Here is an 18,637-nt window from a genome sequence, read left to right on the forward strand (position 1 = left end):
TCTCCCCTCTTCCTTGCCCCTATCTCTCTCCTCCCACTTTCTCGCCTCTCCTCAAACCCCCCCTCCCTCCTCTCCTCTTCCTATGCTCCCTCTCCTCTTTGTCGCCCCTCTCTCCCACTCTCTCGCTCTCTCTCGTCTCCTCACCCCCCCCTCCCTCCTCTCCTCTGCTCACTCTCCCTCAACTCAACCCCCTCTCTCCCACTCTTCCCTCCCCCCCTCTATATAGGCGCTCGGAATGATCTGGAGTGAAGGTTCCAGAACATCGATCAACCAGAAATGTATGTAGCTTAATTCTTCCCCACACCCATTCCGCCCCCCAAAAAAAAAGTGAACTAATCAATTAATACCCGTCTTTTATCGATTGGGGGGCTCTATTTGGTGAACTGGGTTTGAAGGTCAATTTCCAAACCTTAGCTTAATTATTCTTCCACCGCCCCTCTTCTCCCCCCAAAAAAAACAAGATGCATGATGAATATCACTCATAAGGCCTGCCCGAGATCGAAAAAGAAGACGAATTGAATGTGCAGCATGGAAAAGGGGGCAGAAAGCTGAGAGAGAGAGAGAGAGAGAGAGAGAGAGGATTTGAAGGGAAGAAATTAGCAATGAGAAACTTGGACCAATAAAAAAGTGACACTAATCCAAAGCGTTGGTGTGGCTCTACGGGGCGCCAATCCCACAAAAAAATGAGCTTTGTGAAATGCCCATGGACTTCACTTAAGCCTTCATATATGGGACGGGACTTCACTTAAGCCTTCATATATGGGAGGGGAAAAAAACTAATTAATCGATGGGGGTCCCTATTTGGTGAAGTGGGTCAAAAGTAAATTGAGTAAATTGAAAGGTGCCCAACCAACCGTCAGAGCTTCATGGGAATGTGACATGGAGACCAGTTGATTGCCTTTCATTTGCACTAGCAATGGGCTCCATCGAGGTGGATACTCCTCGGGCTTCCCTCGAGTCCGAGAACCTGGGCTCTTCGCGGGATCCTGGTTCCGCAACCAGAATGCTTCTCAACACTTCCTCCGCACTCCTAAGCGACTTGTCTGCCCAGGTACCTTCCGATTTTACAGTTTATTCGATAGTCCTGTTGTTTAACCTTCCTCGCGTATTATTTTGGAATTCCTCGTAATCTCCGTAGATGGGGCAGTGACAATTGAAGAAAAACGAAAAACAGAACAAAGACTGCCAAAAACACCTTCTACAGCACTGCATCCAAACAAACTTACAAATGCAAATATATAGAACGCTGTCGACGAGCAGAGCCATCACCAACTCAGAAAGCAGATCCTAAATCTGGGGAACAAACCCCTACATCAAAGGCGCTAACTGGTCTAATCTCTAGATCAAAGCTAATAACTATGCCAATGTGAAATCTGAGTTCCATCACTCCCACCGAGCAGACAACCCATGGGTTTGTCTACTATAATACAAAGGTTAGGTAGGAACAGCTCGAGCTTGCCAGCAGCAGTCACAATTTCCCTGATAAAGTGATATTGCACTTGAATGGGCTTGGTACGTTTATGAAAAGATCCATTCCCGCAAAGGGAAAGGATACCTTGACAATATGTGAACAGGGGCACAGCTTGAGTTGATGCCTAATGAAGTTCAGTGAGAAAAGGCTGCAACCAGACTGCTTCATGGGCGGCATGACTCAGAGCAACGTATTCAGCCTCTATGCTAGATAAAGCAATGCATTCCTGTTTTCGCGAAGAAGATTTGAACGGGCTGTCAGCCAAGAGACAAACATATCCCGAACTGGACTTTTGGGTATGCAAATCACCTGCCCAGTCAGCATCAGAACATCCCAGAACAGTGGCACCAGCAGTATGATAAGAAATTTTTGTATTGAAGGTGCCATTAACATATCACATCACACAAAAATGTGATATGTTACATTACATGCTTGGGAGCAGCGATATGTAATCCATGCAGGGCAGAGGAATAGTGACGTAGGTAAGAGACAGAAAATGCTAATTTAGGGCGAGTGGTAAGCATCGCATACATTAAGCCACCCAATATTTCACGGTAGGGCAAATCTGCAATTGGAACATAATCATTGCTAATCATGGGCAATGCTTACATAGGAGTAAAAACTTGTTTACTGCTGGCAAACCCCATTGTTCGATGAAAGAATAAAGGTATTGAGTTTGAGAAAGACGAGCAGTCCAGTAGCATTGTGCATGCCCAAGAAGTGTGTGGTGATGCCCAAATCTTTCATCTTGAAAACTGCCTGCAATGCATCCTTGATGATGTTATCACTGATGGAAGCGATTAACAAATCGTCAACATAAACTGCAAGGAGACAAAGAATGTCGTGTTTGTTTAGTGTTAGATACTGGGATCAGCATGGAAACGGTGATAGGTCAAAAAATGTAGTAAGCTCTTGTGCACTATACATAATAAAGGGTAGGCACATAGATATGCACTTTTATGTTTTGGTCTGGGTTATGGGATACTAGAGACTACTTCTGGAACTATGATGAATGGCTGTATATATTTCAAGATAAATAAAAAATGTTTTTTTTGCAGGGGCACATGGAAAATGATGAGAAGCAGTGTGGGTACACCCATATCCAGAGCATTTGTGATATCCAATGTGTGGCGGAGTTTTTTGTGTGTGACTTGATAAATGTTCTTTTATTACCTTGTGTCTTGGGTTTCCTTTGTTATGAGTGGTTTCCATTTGTTGGGGCTCATATGAGTATCCCGTGTGTCAAGGATGGGTTCATTATATGTTATAGATTGTGTGTAAGTGTTGGCTTGAAGGGAATGTGCATTAAATGTGAATGTGGGGCATTTTTTACCTTGGTGTATGTTTTTTGGGAAAGGGAAAGAGAGTTGTTTAATGCATGAGATGAGGTGGCCAGCAAATGTGGAGTTTTGCATGGATGTGCAAGCTAGCTACGTGATCAGGTGAAACGCTCAAAGGAAGTGGGGAGCTGCCATGTTACATGGTGGAAGATTGCTAGAGTTTCCAAAAGGGTGATGGATCTGTGGCTGGATCCGTGGCTGTCTCAAGGAGGGAGTTGGCATGCAAATGGGGGAGAGCCTAACATCGTAGAAGAGAAGTGCAATGGGAGAAGGAAGGAGTGTGGTTGCAAAGAAACACAGTTCAGCGTGACGCAGCACGTCTTCTTCAACGATGGTGTTCTAAGGGAACTGGACTCATCATGAGGGTAATGAAAGGCCAGTTGCTGATTGTGATTCGTTCTAAGGGAACTAAACGACTTCTTTGCGATACGTTCTTGTTGTTGTGATCATTTGCTGATTTGATCGTGGGATATTTCCTGAGAAGAAGGCTTGAGTGACGGGCTAGTTCACAACAATGGTTTCACGAAAATGTTCTTGCTGTTAAATTGAAAGGTGATCCTATTGAAGGGTTAGGAAGGGGGAAGAAGAGCAAGAGGGAGAGAGTGTGAGAGAGAGAGACTCAAATGTGCGGGTGTGAAGTGATGAGCCACACCACAAACTCATTAGTTTTATTAGGATTAGGTTTTACCCTATGACTGTCTTAAGACAGTCATAGGTGTCCTATCTTTAATAAAGGGGTGGCACCCTAAAGGGGAGAAAAGAATAAAAATTACAGCAATATACAGTTACTGTATACAAGACCATAAAATAAGAATGGTCTTATTCTAATCCCATGATGTGGCGGCAATGTGCAAACCGCTCTGTAGGCAAGCTCTTAGTGAGCAAATCTGCAGGATTATCATCAGTGTGCACTTTCACAAGCTCGAGTCGCTTGTCTTCCAGTACCTCCCTGATGAAATGATATTTCACATCAATGTGCTTGGTCTTTTGATGAAAGACCGGATTCTTTGCCAACATGATAGCACTCTGACTATCACAATGCAAAACTGGCATATCTCCTGTAATGCCCAAATCTCCCACCAGCCGAGTAAGCCATATTGCTTCCTTGCAAGCCTCAGTGGCTGCAACATATTCAGCTTCAGTGGTTGACAGTGCAATGCATTTCTGCAACCGAGACACCCATGATATAGCACCTCCGGCAGTAGACTTCCGGTTATCTGCATTCCCTGCATAGTCTGAATCTGTAAAACCATGCACCAATGCATCCTGCCTACCATAGCATATGCACAAGTCTTTGGTACCCTTGAGATACCTCAAGACACCTTTCACTGCTTCCCAGTGCCTCTTGCCTGGATTTGCCATATACCTGCTGATGACTCCCACCGCAAAAGCAATATCCGGACGAGTGGCAACCATGGCATACATCAAAGAACCAACTGCAGATGCATACGGAGAACCTTGGCCATTTCAGCCTTCTCATCATCTGATCTGGGGCTGTCCTTACTGCTGAGTTTTAAATGTGGAGGCAACGGGGTACTAATAGACTTCCCCCCCTCCATTTTAAACCGTTGCAGTACTTTGTCAATGTACTCCTTCTGTGACAGAAACAAAAGTCCCTTGGACCTGTCACGAGTAATCCGCATGCCAAGAATATGATTTGCATCACCCAAGTCTTTCATGTCAAAAGACTCATGCAGTTGTTTCTTCAAAGCACTAATCTCATGCTGAGATTTACTGGCAATAAGCATGTCATCCACATATAGAATGAGTAGCATCAAACTGCCATCCTTTGCCCGTTTGGTATACAAGCAATGATCGGTCTCACACCTATGATACCCTTGGGACTGCATGAAGGCATCAAACTTCTTGTACCATTCTCTTGGCGCCTGTTTGAGTCCATACAAGCTCCTCTTGAGCTTACACACAAGCTGCTCTTTCCCTTTAACAGCATATCCCTCTGGCTGACTCATATAGATCTCATCATGGAGATCTCCGTGAAGAAAAGCTGTCTTCACATCCATCTGACATAAATCCATGTCGTCATGAGCAACAAGAGCTAACACTGCTCTCAAAGTAGTCATCTTGACTACAGGGGAAAAGATCTCATCAAAGTCAATGCCCTTCTCCTGCTTAAATCCCTTGGCAACCAATCTGGCCTTAAACCTCGGTAAAGCATTTGAATCCACTTTGACTTTGTAAACCCACTTGCATGGCAAAACCTTTCTGCCTACAGGTAGCTACACCAAGTCCCATGTATCATTTTGAAGTAGGGAGTCCATTTCTGACTGCATGGCTTTCTCCCACTTCTTTTTCTCTGTTCTTCCCATAGCTTCCTTGAAGCTGGAAGGCTCACCACAATCTGTCAGCATGATAAAATCAGCCACATTATTGGCTCCTAGAACAAACCTGGCAGGAGGCCGTTGTACACGGGTGCTCCTCCTAACAAAATGTTCCGGATTAGGCTGCTGTCCAGCCTGTTCGTCATTCATGACAGGTGGCTGTACCACCATATCTGGCTGTTCTACAGCCCCATCTGCTGGCATATCCAGTGGTGCATCATTGGCAAAATTATCTGGCTGATTTTCAGCCTGTATACCCTCTTGAACAGGGTTATCTGCAGCAGCCTGCTGCTGCATATAAATGGGCATTCTTTGCTGTCCAACATCATCATAAATAACCCTCCTGTATTCCACAGGTTGCACGGGTTCCTTGTGTACACTATCCTCTTTAAAGATGACATCATTGCTGCGTATAATCTTCCGTTTAGCGGGATCCCATAACCTGTACCCCATTTCACCTTCGTCACCATAACCCATAAAGATGCATCTGATAGACTTTGGATCCAGTTTGGTGCGCAGTTCTTTGCGTACATGAGCAAAGCACTCGCAGCCAAATACACGTAAGTGCTTATATGAAGGTGGCTTGCCAGACCACACCTCCTCTGGCACTTTCAACTCCAAAGCCTTGTTTGGCGACCTGTTAATAATGTGAACTGCTGTTTGCATGGCTTCTGCCCAAAAGCCATGGGGTAATGCAGCATAAGACAACATACATCGAACCTTCTCCTGAATAGTTCGATTCATCCGCTCACTTGCACCATTTTGAGATGCATTATGAGGAGCTGTGAGTTCCTGTTTGATGCCCTTAGCTTCGCAAAACTGCACAAAAGCATGTGACACATACTCACCCCCATTATCGGATCTGAGGCATTTCAGCCTACGACCTGTCCGATTCTCAACCTGAGCGACAAACTTCTTGAAAGCATCTAAGGCATCGCCCTTATGCTTCAAGAAATAGACCCACACTTTGCGTGTGGCATCATCAATGAAAGTAATAAAATATTTTGCACCCCCTAGTGATAACTGTGGCATCTCACACAAATCAGTGTGCACTAGATCAAGCGGTGCTCTATTCTGGGGAGTTCTCCTCTTATGAGGAGTCACAGAATGCTTGCCAAATATGCAATGATCACAAGTAGGCAAATCTGAAAAAGAAAGAGACGGCAGATAACCCAAACGTGACAGTTCTTGCATTCCTTTAACAAACATGTGTCCCAACCGGCTATGCCACAATGAAACCTTTGGCAGCTCGGTTATGGCAACAACATGATTACCCACACTGGAAACATAAAGAGGGTACAAGGTATCACTCTTATAACCCTCAGCCACTACAACCTGGCCATCAGTAATCACCCATTTGGAATCCCCAAATGTGGTGTGGTAACCACTGTCATCCAACAAGCCAGTGCTAATCAGATTTTTCTTGATTTGCGGCACATGGCGGACACCATCAAGCATAAATATGCGTCCATCAGGGAATGCTATCTGTATACTGCCAATCCCTGCAATCTGACATGCATAGTTGTTCCCAAGATGAACAACCTCATAAGTACCTGTGTAGGAAGTAAACCACTCCCTATGAGGAGTAACATGAAAAGAAGCACCTGAGTCCAAGAGCCAGGTGTGCATGTCATGGCCATCAATAACCAAAGTATGTGCTATTACAGCAGAAGAGCATAAAACATCATGTATGTCACTGTCACTGTCCTCTGCTACAACATTCACTGCATCCAAGTCATCTGCCTTGGCCTTGCCTTTGCCTTTGCTTCCATTGCCTGCATCCTTTGTTTCAGCCTTCTTGGCTTTCTGATCCCGTATGAACTTGAAGCACTTAGACTTCACATGTCCCTTCTTGCCACAGTAAAAGCATTCAATATCCTTTTTACCACGGGACTGACTGCGGGATTTGGACTTACCAGCAGATCTGCCCTTCTGCTGAGTCCTGCCTCTATCCTGTACCTGCAAGGCATTTGAAGACTTGCTGCTCGCATTATTCTTCCTGCTCATCTCCTCCATAAGGAGAGAGCTCTCTACATCAGCATACATAAGAGTGACATTCGAATTTGACAGGGTGGTCTTGAAAGTGTCCCAACTCTCAGGGAGGGTACACAACAAGAAAGTAGCCTTGAACTCCTCATCAAGGTTCAATCCCTGTGCAATAAGCTGTGTAAAGATGGCATTGAACTCACTCAAGTGTGAGGTCATAGCTGTACCTTCCTTCATGCGAAGATCAACCAGCTTCTTCAACCAATAAACCTTACTGGCTGAGCTCTTTTGGGCATACAACTCTTCTAGCCTCTGCCATAGGCCATAAGAGGTCTTTTCAGCCTGAACATTGAACACAAGAGTATCAGAAATAGTGAGCATGATAGCTGCCCTTGCGGACAAATCAAGCTCTTCCCAGTCATCATTTGTCATGTCAGATGGCTTGACACCCTTCACCCTTATGGGCTTAGAAATCTTCTTTAACAGAAGTACATTCAAACACTGTTCTGCCCATAATGCATAATTGTGTGCCCCTTCCAACTTCTTTATGTTCAGAATTGATGATTCACTTCCCCCTGATGCCATATCAGATAAGGAAAGTGCCTGATTCCCTGGAAGTAAAAAGAACTGAATAAAATTCTGATTTCTCAGAAAAAACCTGCTCTATCAAGAGCCAGAAGCACTCACAATAGTGCTGTTTTTACTGTCAAAAGAATCTGCAGCAAAACAGTAAATTTCCTCCAGTTACTGTACCTTCTGACACACTGTACCGTGCTCAAACAGGCATAAAATTCTGATTTCTCAAAAATAAATTTCAGAATGCTGCAGTTGCTCCACAAGTGCTTTAACAGTGCATCATCAGCTGACAAAGCACAAAACACTGCTGTAAACACTGCTGTACTGATCACTTCTCCCACCTCAGATGAGGTATTGCACTGATTTAATATGCATAAACCACTTGGCATACACTATTTTGTTCACCAAAAAAAAAATCAGACACTTCAGCCTGTCACAAACCTGCAACAGAAAATGGGATAAATCCCAAGCAATCACCCTTCTGCCAAGGGGATAAAAGGCATCTGAAGATCTTTGACAGTAACCCAAGTGTTCTCAAGCAAAATCTGGGCAAAAGCCCCTTGATCTGACACTTGTACCAAGTGAAAACAACCTCAACAATGAGGGATAAGGCATACAATGTGCAAATCTCTCTGACAAAATCAACTAACAGTGTAATGCAAATACTGCCCTGTGTAGAAAAGGCATACACAGATCCCAACGTACAAACACTCAATGAGGAACCTTTTGAGCACTGTCAACGATGGACAGTTAGGGACCGAGTAAACTCGATGCGCCCTGGCCAAGCGTGGCTCAACTGAGGTTCTCTGAGTGTTGCACAAGAAATGTGACCTGCATGAAAATGTCACCTCCACACTGCGGAAATCGAGACAAATGTGTGCTCTCTGGCACCACACTACCTCAAGGCATACAAAGCATCAACTGCCAAGCAAAAGCCCTATGATCTGCTCACCCGTAAACTGAGATTTAAACCCAGTAAAAGCATAAAAGTCCTCTGCAAAATCAAGGCATTTCCTTCACGAAAACAGATAACTGTGCAATCAACCACACACTGTGGTTCTATTCACCTCAAGCACGAGGGAGATGAAGGTACTTGCTGTACTTTCAAGAAAACACAGTTTTGAGAACTGAAAGATGATCCTGAATGAAGAGCAGAGTGCTCTTTCTCCTTCTTTTTCTTTCCCAAAAAAAAAGATGTACCTGCTGTACTTTCGTACCTGTGTACCTGTGCAGGGTACAAATGTACCTGCTGTACCTGTGCAGGGTACAGATCCAAGGAGAAATGTACTCCTCTGACGCAGATCCAGAAAAAAAAATGCCTTCCTGTCGAAATTCCCTGACACAGCTCCCTGTCACCGTCTGTACGACGGTCCATGCTGTACGGCAGAAGGCTGTCCGTACGGCTGTACGGCCGACGTCTGTTCGTACGGATGTACGGACGACGTACGCCCGTACTATTGTACGGCGTGCAAAATGGCGCCTGCGCCTGCGCGATGCGCTGCCCCGCTGCGCTGTCCCGCTGACCCGCGCCGCCCTGCTGCAGCTGCCTGCGCGACCTGCGCTGCTGCCTGCTCTGCGTCGCTGCAGCCCCGCTGGCCCGCGATGCGCTGCCTGCTGCTGCTGCTGCTCACGCACGCTGCTGAGGGTGCTGAGGGCTCAAGGCCCGAGGGGCTAGGGAATGGAGAAGGAGGATAGGAGAGGCTGGCTCTGATACCAGTTGAAGGGTTAGGAAGGGGGAAGAAGAGCAAGAGGGAGAGAGTGTGAGAGAGAGAGACTCAAATGTGCAGGTGTGAAGTGATGAGCCACACCACAAACTCATTAGTTTTATTAGGATTAGGTTTTACCCTATGACTGTCTTAAGACAGTCATAGGTGTCCTATCTTTAATAAAGGGGTGGCAATGTGCCTTTACCCCAACACCTATGTCATTCTCTGATTGACTCTGACTTCCTGATAGTAAGAGAGAAGAACAACTTGCTGCTGGTGTCTTTCCTCCGTTGGTGTAGCATGAGAACGATCAATATGCCAAATGATTGATCGAATTGCGTTGAGTCAAGAGTTTGTCAGGTTGCTGGCTGAATTACTAGATTTGAGAGTTCATTTGAGATTCTCCTTGGCTGATCTTCTGAAGTGACTAGATGGTGATAAGGCAGAGGTAGTTTAATACAGGCACTGATTTGTCTATGGATCTACCTACGACCACGTGATTGGTGGGTTGCTGAGTTGACGAGGAAGCTTGATCACTGACTTGTGTACGTCATTAAAGTATGAATGAAAACCGCGAGAGCAAGCTCAAATGTGGGAGTACATCATGCAATGCATAAGGAAAAAACAGCTCAAAGTGAGCTAATAAAGAACCAAGGCGGAGGCTGAAAATGTCATTTAAACCCTGAAGGAAACTCACAGAAGAAAGGAGATCCTCTCCAAACTCTGAAAAAAGTAACTCTCCTGGCAGTGGCTGCTCTGGAGGATCCCTACATGCTCGTCCAAATGGCCATCAAAGTGTGTACTGTGTCAGTCCAAATACTGGCCATAGTCTGGGAAGGGTGAACCTGGATACCCTCCATGGCCTCTATACACCTGGCTCTCCAAATATGCCAAGCTGCAATGCTAGCCAGAATCTCCCAAGACGTGCCTACTAAGGCATGAGCAGCTCTGAAAGGAGTGAGGGGAACATCCTGGAGGGAATAAGACTCCACTGAGTGTCACCATACAATGAAAGCTGGATCTGGATCATGTCCCTCGAAAAACACCTGTTTGGTTTTCAACCAGGGCCGTGAAGAAATGTAATTTCTGAAAGAGTTCATGCTGGAAATTAAGTTAATAAATAAAGTCCTTGTGAGAGTAATCATCAATGAACGTGAGAAAATAGCGAGCAAGTTCTAAGCTGGGTTGAGTCATATCACACACATCTGAATGTACCAGCTCTAAAAAACGGACTCTCTTTGTGACTGAGGGACGAAATGAAAAATGGACTACTTGTCTGCATGCCAGATTTTGCAAACCTTACATGGATCAAATTAGCTTGAATCTATGCCACAGACCAACTCGTGGCAGTGGAGTTCCATATAACGCTGTATCATGAGACTCCATTTTAGCATTCATCAACTGCATCGTGAATTGTCTTCGGCTGATTGGTGACTTTCGCTTTTGATGGCGACAAGCTTGTCCCAAATGTCTTTAGATGTCTGATAGGGACGAATCTGCCTTGCTGGCCATCCTCCAAAGCTTAACATAAGGCTGACATAGCCTTGCTATCCTTGTTCAACAAGGATTGTTCTTCCTTTGATAATGGAATTGTGTGCTCCATTCCATCTTCCAATCGATCTCCAGTTCCCCTGCTGGGAGCTTAGCTTTTCCATTAACATTCTCCATTCTCGCAGATGCTTTTCCATCCACCACTTCCACATTTGGAAGTCCGTGCGACCGAAAAGCTTCACTCCTTTCCGCTCAATAATGGTGGTAGTACTCATCACAATAGTGGGCACAGCAGCATCAACAAGCATAGAGGCATTTGCGTATGATCAGCATTGGGCATGTTGACAGAACAACAACACGGGTAGCAATAGGAAGGATGACTAGAGGCAAGATCTCACCAAGCTTGCTCTAATATCATGAAGAAAAACGAAAAACAGAGCAAAGACTGCCTAAAAGACCTTCTATTGCACTGCATCCAAAACAAACTTACAAATGCAAATATATAGAACTCTCTTGACAAACAGAGTTCATCACCAACTCAGAAAACAGATCCTAATCTGGGGAACTAACCTCTATATTTTTGTTTTTTTTTAACAGGAAAAAGGAAACTAACCCTACATCAAAGGCGCTAATTGCTCTAATCCCTAGATCAAAGCTAATAACTATGCCAACTCATGCCTACTAAATATACCAACTCATGGGTTGGTGAAATCTAAGCTCCATCGACAACAGTTATCATGTGTGTCTTCATGAGGGGTTTTTTTATACTAGTCTGGTTGAGCTAAATGTATTTATTTGAAACGTCTTCTTACATTGGACCATTATCTGAAGACTGTAATAATCAGGAGAGGTTTTTTCCATTTCCTAGATGTACTTGCCTTGTCATTGTCCATTTTCTGCCAGCAGGGCATGGCCATTGCTAATGATTTCTACCTATAAGATAATTTAAGCTTAGCACTTGGCCTGTTGTTCAAACTCACTGAGTTCACTTTTTGAAGTAGGAATGTTGCATACATTTCTTGCTTCTCGTCAATAACTGCCTTTCATACTAAGCAACTCAGCAAATGAACTCATTCGATTCAGCTGACATATATCTGGTTGATATTCAACTATTGACATGAGGCTTGCAAGATTGGGTGTCTCCCGTCTCCATGTACATCCCTTATCCTCCCTTTTCTTCTTGTTCATGTACTTCGCTCTCAGAAATCAAGGCCTTTTTTTTTGTTATTCGGTGAAGCCATGGATCAGGCTCTTAGTTTATTGGTTCTAGCAACTGTTATCGCATGATTCCATGTCCATATGAAATGACCATGTCTGCTGGTGGCTGGTGTCTGTTTTAGCTGTTCTCTTCTACATTCTTCTCTTCGCTGTTGGTGGCTGGTGTCTGTTTCGCTGTTCTCTTCTACATTCTTCACAAGGAGCATCAAATTCTCTCTTTTGAGCTGCTCTTGTCCAACCAGATTGCCTAATTCCCTAGCCAAGCCTTGACATCAAGAGTAGTTTCATAATTGAATTTATACTGGTATAGAATGACGTGTTTTGTTCCAAAGTCCATGCCATGGGTGAGTCCTGGTCCTTTGTCTTGGTCAGGAGGGTGCACTGACTTAGGTCCAAATTCTCAGCTACGCTGCTTATGTTGAGGCAACTCTAACTGATACATGAAATCCCTTTATCTTGATGATCTTGAAATGTTCTTTCTTCTTTGGAATGTAGATTATCTGGAAATATTGTTTCTTCTTTGGTATGTACCATATTCCAGTGTAGAGGCAACCAAAAGGAGAAAGCCATCCCCCTTTTTAACATAATCAAAAGTCAAAGAAGAAAGCATGAAACAGAAAGGAAGAGCAGGAAATGAAAGAGTAGAACTCCAACATGCCAACATATTTGCCAAATGGCACAAGCAAATGTACCTTGGTACAGCCTCCAAAAATTGAACCATTGAAGTGCATCAATCCACAAGAATTAAAATAGGGGGGAGATCATCAGTTGTTCTATCTCACTTCCACGAAGCACTAGGCTAGTGTTTCTTGTTTCAAGAAATTGCAATCATCCGAACGCAGATCTTCTCTCAAAGTTTCAGTTCATCTTTTCTTTCTCTTCCGCTCGAACAACTGAAGGAACATGGTGGAAAGAGGGAGAGAGAGAGGGTAGGCTAGGGAGAGAGGAAGTGATACTCAAAAGGAGACATAATGAAATGGAAATAAAATGACTAGAGCAATGAACAAAAATGAGAGTACTCACATGTAGACCAAAGACCTTGTAGCTTGATAGTTGATTGATTTGACACTAGACAAGTACAACTCTTACATAAGAGCACACACACACATATGAACACCTATGCATATGGGATAACTCCCAATATGACACGTGGCATCCGTAGGACACACTAGAGTAGAACTTACACTAGAACACACATTTTTGACTCACTTTGGCTTCATATTCCAACACCCCCCCCATGAAGGCAAGGTGAGAGGCTATTGGAATGGAACCAAGAATAGAACATGACAATGACGGTCATCAAAACTGTGCATGCCGGTCTAGAACTAGACATGGCTCCCACACAATCTCAAAGGCAAGTGAGCATGGCTTAGAGGCTAGTGAGCATAACATAGAAAGCTCATCTAGCATGGCTCAGAGGCTCATTATGCACGGATGCCTGATCAACTCAGAGGTTTAGGAGACCAATGCACCAACATCCTAGAACTCATATGCCAAGCCTGATAACTAGACCCTATCAATGCCAATACATGGCTCCCACAGTACATCTCCCTCTTGACTCCAGGGACTAACTAGAAACATGGAGTCACAAACCATAAAAGAAATACATCATTTTAGGAGGACAATCCAAGGCAGAGGACCTTTATTAACTCTTCAAACATTCTTTTTAGAGGGACTACTCAAAGCAAAGAACCTTTAACTCAAACATATATAAAAATATATAAAAGATTTCATTCATTTTATGCATAGCAAGGGCAGAGAGCCCATGAGCCCGAAGTAGCTACCACACAAGAGAGTGCACATCCTGATGCAAAGAGGTATGTCATTGAAGAACCAGGCGAGGATGCCCACGAATGATGTATCAATGAAGGCCATAGGAGCAGCTACCAAGGGAGATCACGTCATGACTCTCAATGTGCCGATCGGAGAGTCACCGAATGCACAGAAGAGGCAATGAGTAGCAGAGATGGCGCATCAATCGAAGCAGTCACCGAAGTGTACTGAGATCAAAGAAATGATATTTGACTGTTCGGGACAGTCAAACACTGCAATATTGCAATGTCGGAGATGACGAGGTGTGAAAAGGGTACTCCCCGCTGTCGGAATCCTCAAGCCAATGTACCGGATGTACATACAGCTGTACGGATAAAAAAATTTAAAAATTTTCTTGAAATGGTGCGGGACAGGGTCGTTTATGTTTGGGCAGTGCCAAAATGTCAAAAAACGTCAAAATTGGACCTCTAAAGGTCAAAAAACAGCCTTTGGACTGCTCCAAAACAAGTTTTTGGCGACCAACTGACGAGGAATGTCCGCCAATGCTGAGGGAGAACCACGAACTGATGCGGGAGTGAGCTGAACTCACAAACGAGAACCAGGAGCAATCACTAGGACACCTGTTTTGTTTTTAGTAATTACATCATAACAAGGTTTAAAATACATGGCAACAATGGGGTGATATATACATATGTCTGAAATCAGCTTGTAGAGAATAGGAGAGCCATCTTCTAGCAGGCCCCCACATGGAGCAGCTCCAGTCAAGTGAGTAGGGACATGACTGAGTAGCCTAGTCTATTTATTAGTCTCCTCTGCAACCGCTAGCATTTTGACCATGTGTTGAAGCCCTTTGTTTTTGTTTTGTATTCCACCACCGCTATCTGTAGGTGGCAGCCTTCTTTTGGTATCTCCTAGTGGTGGCTTCCATGGCAGTCATGGCACTACCCTGTGTGTCCAAAGTGACCTCCAAAAATGTACACTTCATGCCGAGATCCATCATCTCATGCAAGTGTTGCTCATGTTGGTGAAGAAGCTGCAGTTTCAGCCCCAATTTATCTTTCTTAAGCTTCTCAAATTCAGCCTGCAAGGAAGCCAAAGTATCAGAGGCACTAGAACGTGCCTCCTGTGTGGAGGCAAGTGTTGAACTTTCTCAGCTTCTCAGCCTATGTTCTTTGTCTACAGGTCCGTTATCTGTGTGTTCGATGCAGCCTTGTTATGCTTGAGATCTGCGAGTTCAGTTTTCCAAGATTTCTTGACTTGCTGCGATTCAAGCAGCGCTTTGTCGTGCTTGTCCTACTCTTGGTGCAGCGTAGTAATTTGGATGCCCCATGCTTCCCTCTCTTCTTGAAATTGACGCAGTTGAGTCTGTATTTTTTGCCATGTCTTGTGTCTGTTTCTCTAACCCGAGAGCTAATGGCTGAAATTCCCTTGTTTTTTGGATGTCTAGACAAATGCTGACATATGGGAAAATCTCTTTTACGAAAGAAACTTAGAAATACTTTGTGATTTCTTGGTAAAAATATTCTATTTTTCTATATCTGTGCTCATTTTGTTTGAAATCATCATATATGTTGTCGGAACATTCATACAAAACCATGAGAAGCTCTGTCATATCATGATTTTTTCTTACTATTCTGGCTTCAAATTGGCGTGCTAAGATTCTTACACCAGTCATAAATTATATTCTAGCAAGGCTCTCATCAAAGAGTGCAATACCTCTATCTGATTGTAGTCTTTTAAATGTTAACAAACATCTGATGCATTCAGGATCCCAAAAAAGGTAAAATGCGTATCAAACTTGGAACTCAAGGAAACAAAAACATAAAGCAAAGAAGAAAATTAAGAGATGATATACTTGCCAACGTAAGACCCCAAGTGATAGTTTGATGTTTAATCTGTGCCCTTGATATTTTCGTAAAATTAAGTTGGATCCTGATACGGGATATCTCACAGACTTTTCTTTATGATTCAAACTTTTCTTTAAAATATTTGTGCTTAACTGTGTAAGTGGTCTTGTTTTGTTCGAAATTTGTGATGCAAATGAGCTGTTAGCAGTGTATGTTCTGCCAAGATAAGCATTGGCAAGGCCATGCTTGCTCCCTCTCTCACCTAACTATCCATTGTCTTTCCTCTTTCTAAAATGGATCTAGGATGTGGGAGCCAACTGCACCCAGAACTGCTTATATGTCAGGATTAGTTACCACACAGAATCATGCAATTCCATTAGAGACACTAATAGCTCTCTATTTTGCCCTCATTGAGGCTCAAGGATTATATGTCAGGATTAGTTATCACACAGTATCATGCAATTCCATTAGAGACACTAGTAGCTCTCTACTTTTCCCTCATAGGTCAAGTATTTGACCTATGAGGGGCTGCTACATTCCAGTTAAGATGTAGCATAACCTCGGATGAATCTGTTGTTGATAATAGTCTTATAGAGGCTGTTAAAAGTTTAATGTACACACATGTAAATAATGTGTGAGCCAAGGATTGGTTTGGTATCACGTATTTTTAGCTCCATAATATGGTCAAAGATTTGGTTGTAAAGGTTCTCGGTATGGGATAAAAGGGTACTGGATGTTCACGAGATCTCCATTATGCATAGACATCGCAATTAGAGTTTATATGGTCATTTGCCTATGGACAAGTGGATGAGAATTAAAATAAAGGAGAAGCTAACTAAGTGGTAGATCGACATGTCAAATTAAATGCTTTAGGAGGTGACACTTGGTTAGTTGGCAAGTAAACATGAAGTTCAAGGTCTAGGAGGTGTCTCTTCATGAGTGGTGAAAGAAAGAAAGTTTAATAAAGTCTTTGGAAGACCAATGGGCCTATGAGACTGTGAGAAACCTGATACAAACAAGCTGAAAGGGTGGAGCTACTGAAGGAGCATCAACACCCATACTACATGCTACATGCTACATTAGATGCTTGCGGTGCCTGACTGCCTCATGGATGAAAGCTGCCAAGTATCTCTGGCCTTGATAGGAGAGAAATTGGGACGACACATCAGAACTGTCTCTGAAGAGGCAGTAGAAGCGTCCTTGGATCTCATAGTAAAGTGGGCAAAATGAAATGCTCCTCTGACTCGACCTCCTGTATGTCAAATAATGTGCATAAGCGCCTCTCTCGGGGTAGATCCTCTGCCCTGCCACTCTCAATGCACAATCTATGTGAAGAGACCCGAAACTATCTCCCAATAGAGATCCTCAGTGAGTGGGGTAAGTGGATCTACATATATCTTGAGCTTTGTAGGATATCCATCCTCTGGTAGTGATCTGAAACTGCCCAGCATTGCTTATTGTAAAGTTGAAGAATAGAAGCTCTTTGTGTGGTTGTCTGCTACAATCCACTCCCACACTCCAGAACTCCATTGAAGAAACACTCCCAAAAAGCCAAAGCTACCAAGAGGGATATTTCTCTGGGCGGGGGTCTACAAACCAGCTAGGAGCAACTCCACAAAGCTGAGGACTCTAATTGGCTTCAACTGCACATCAAAAACCACATCAAAATCTGGGCATTTGACTAACTTGCCTCTAGACTACACCTTGACGACTAAAATGGCCTCTTCACATGGGCCTATGACCTGAGAGAGACTCTTGTGCCTGAAAAAGTACCCATCCATCTGGTATGTCTACGCTGTCTTGCATCTATGGAGGCCATTTTGTCTAAGGTGACTAGTTAGCTGAAGTTTGTGATATTCAGGAAGGTTCTTGAACAATACAAGAACTCCGAGAAGCATGACCTCTCTTCTATCTGAACCATTGCATATATCCTGAGGCCCAAGAGGTCTCCTGCTCTCATCCATAATAGAATTATTCCACATAACTTGCTGCATATCAATCTCATCTTGCAAAATGGGAGAGACCCTCCATAAAGCATTCCTAAAACTCTGCCAAGCTGACAATAGAAGCCATAAGAGGTGAAGGAGGCATCTTAATGTTAGTGTAATACCCAATGCATCGAAAGAAAAAATATTTCCAAGGTTCTTGCCTTGGCATAAGTCTCTTGACCACAAGATTGCAAAGGAAAGTTTTACATTGGAAATCAGGATCAATAATGTTTAGCTCTCCCTCCTGAATCAGAAGAAGGAAGGTCTCCAAGGACCTCTGACTCTTGTATGTGAGGACCTATCAGGCCCACTCCAAAGAAAGCTTTTGATAGGCCTCTTAAGCTGAGAAATGTACCATAGAGTGGCGCCAACATGAGCAAACAGACCAAGCAGTGGCCAAACAAAAATGTGGTACAAACATTCCCTATGACTAGATTCAATGAATCTCATGAAGAAGAAATATCACCTTTCTCCAGCTGGAAAGTGCCAAAAATCAACACTTAAAATCAGAATAGAAGCAGCGATAACCAATACTTGATGAAGAATGTAAGCCATGGTCAATGTAGTGCTCCATTAATCCCAAATGTTATAAATCCAACATCAAAAGGCTCCTCCAGTTACAATGTTTTTTGCTAGTGCCACATGGCCTCTTCATCTCATCTCACCTCTCCAAAAGCCCCTACAGATGGACATCTAGCAGCACCACAGTAAAGTGTCAAAAGGCAGTAGCAATGGTCCATTACTACTAAGAGAACCCAATGAGGAAACTGGCAATAGATAGCCATTGCTATTAAGAGAAGCACCCAACGAGGAAAACAAGCAACAAGGAAATGGCGGGTAAAACTGGCATAAGTGAGAGATGTATGAGGATGAGGATCAGTGGAAGCACGCCATAGAATCTA

At 43.7% G+C, this 18,637-nt stretch overlaps 1 protein-coding gene across 2 annotated transcripts in view; it reads left to right on the plus strand.

Annotated features, from left to right (window-relative positions):
* The first annotated feature begins 885 nt into the window (after positions 1 to 885).
* LOC147883585 (uncharacterized) overlaps positions 886 to 18,637 on the plus strand; it is a 126,071-nt gene continuing 108,319 nt past the window's right edge. For both annotated transcript variants that reach the window (XM_087400021.1, XM_087400022.1), the window contains exons 1-2: positions 886 to 1,051; positions 15,668 to 15,763. In XM_087400021.1, coding sequence (XP_087256147.1) covers positions 917 to 1,051; positions 15,668 to 15,763 — 231 coding nt within the window. In that variant the 5' untranslated portion in view covers positions 886 to 916. The remainder of the gene's footprint in view (positions 1,052 to 15,667; positions 15,764 to 18,637) is intronic.

The sequence above is a fragment of the Dipteris shenzhenensis genome, chromosome 28, assembly GCF_047967505.1.
Source record: "Dipteris shenzhenensis isolate YYH24624 ecotype China chromosome 28, Dip_SZ_1.0, whole genome shotgun sequence".
NCBI classification, from domain to species: Eukaryota; Viridiplantae; Streptophyta; class Polypodiopsida; order Gleicheniales; family Dipteridaceae; genus Dipteris; species Dipteris shenzhenensis.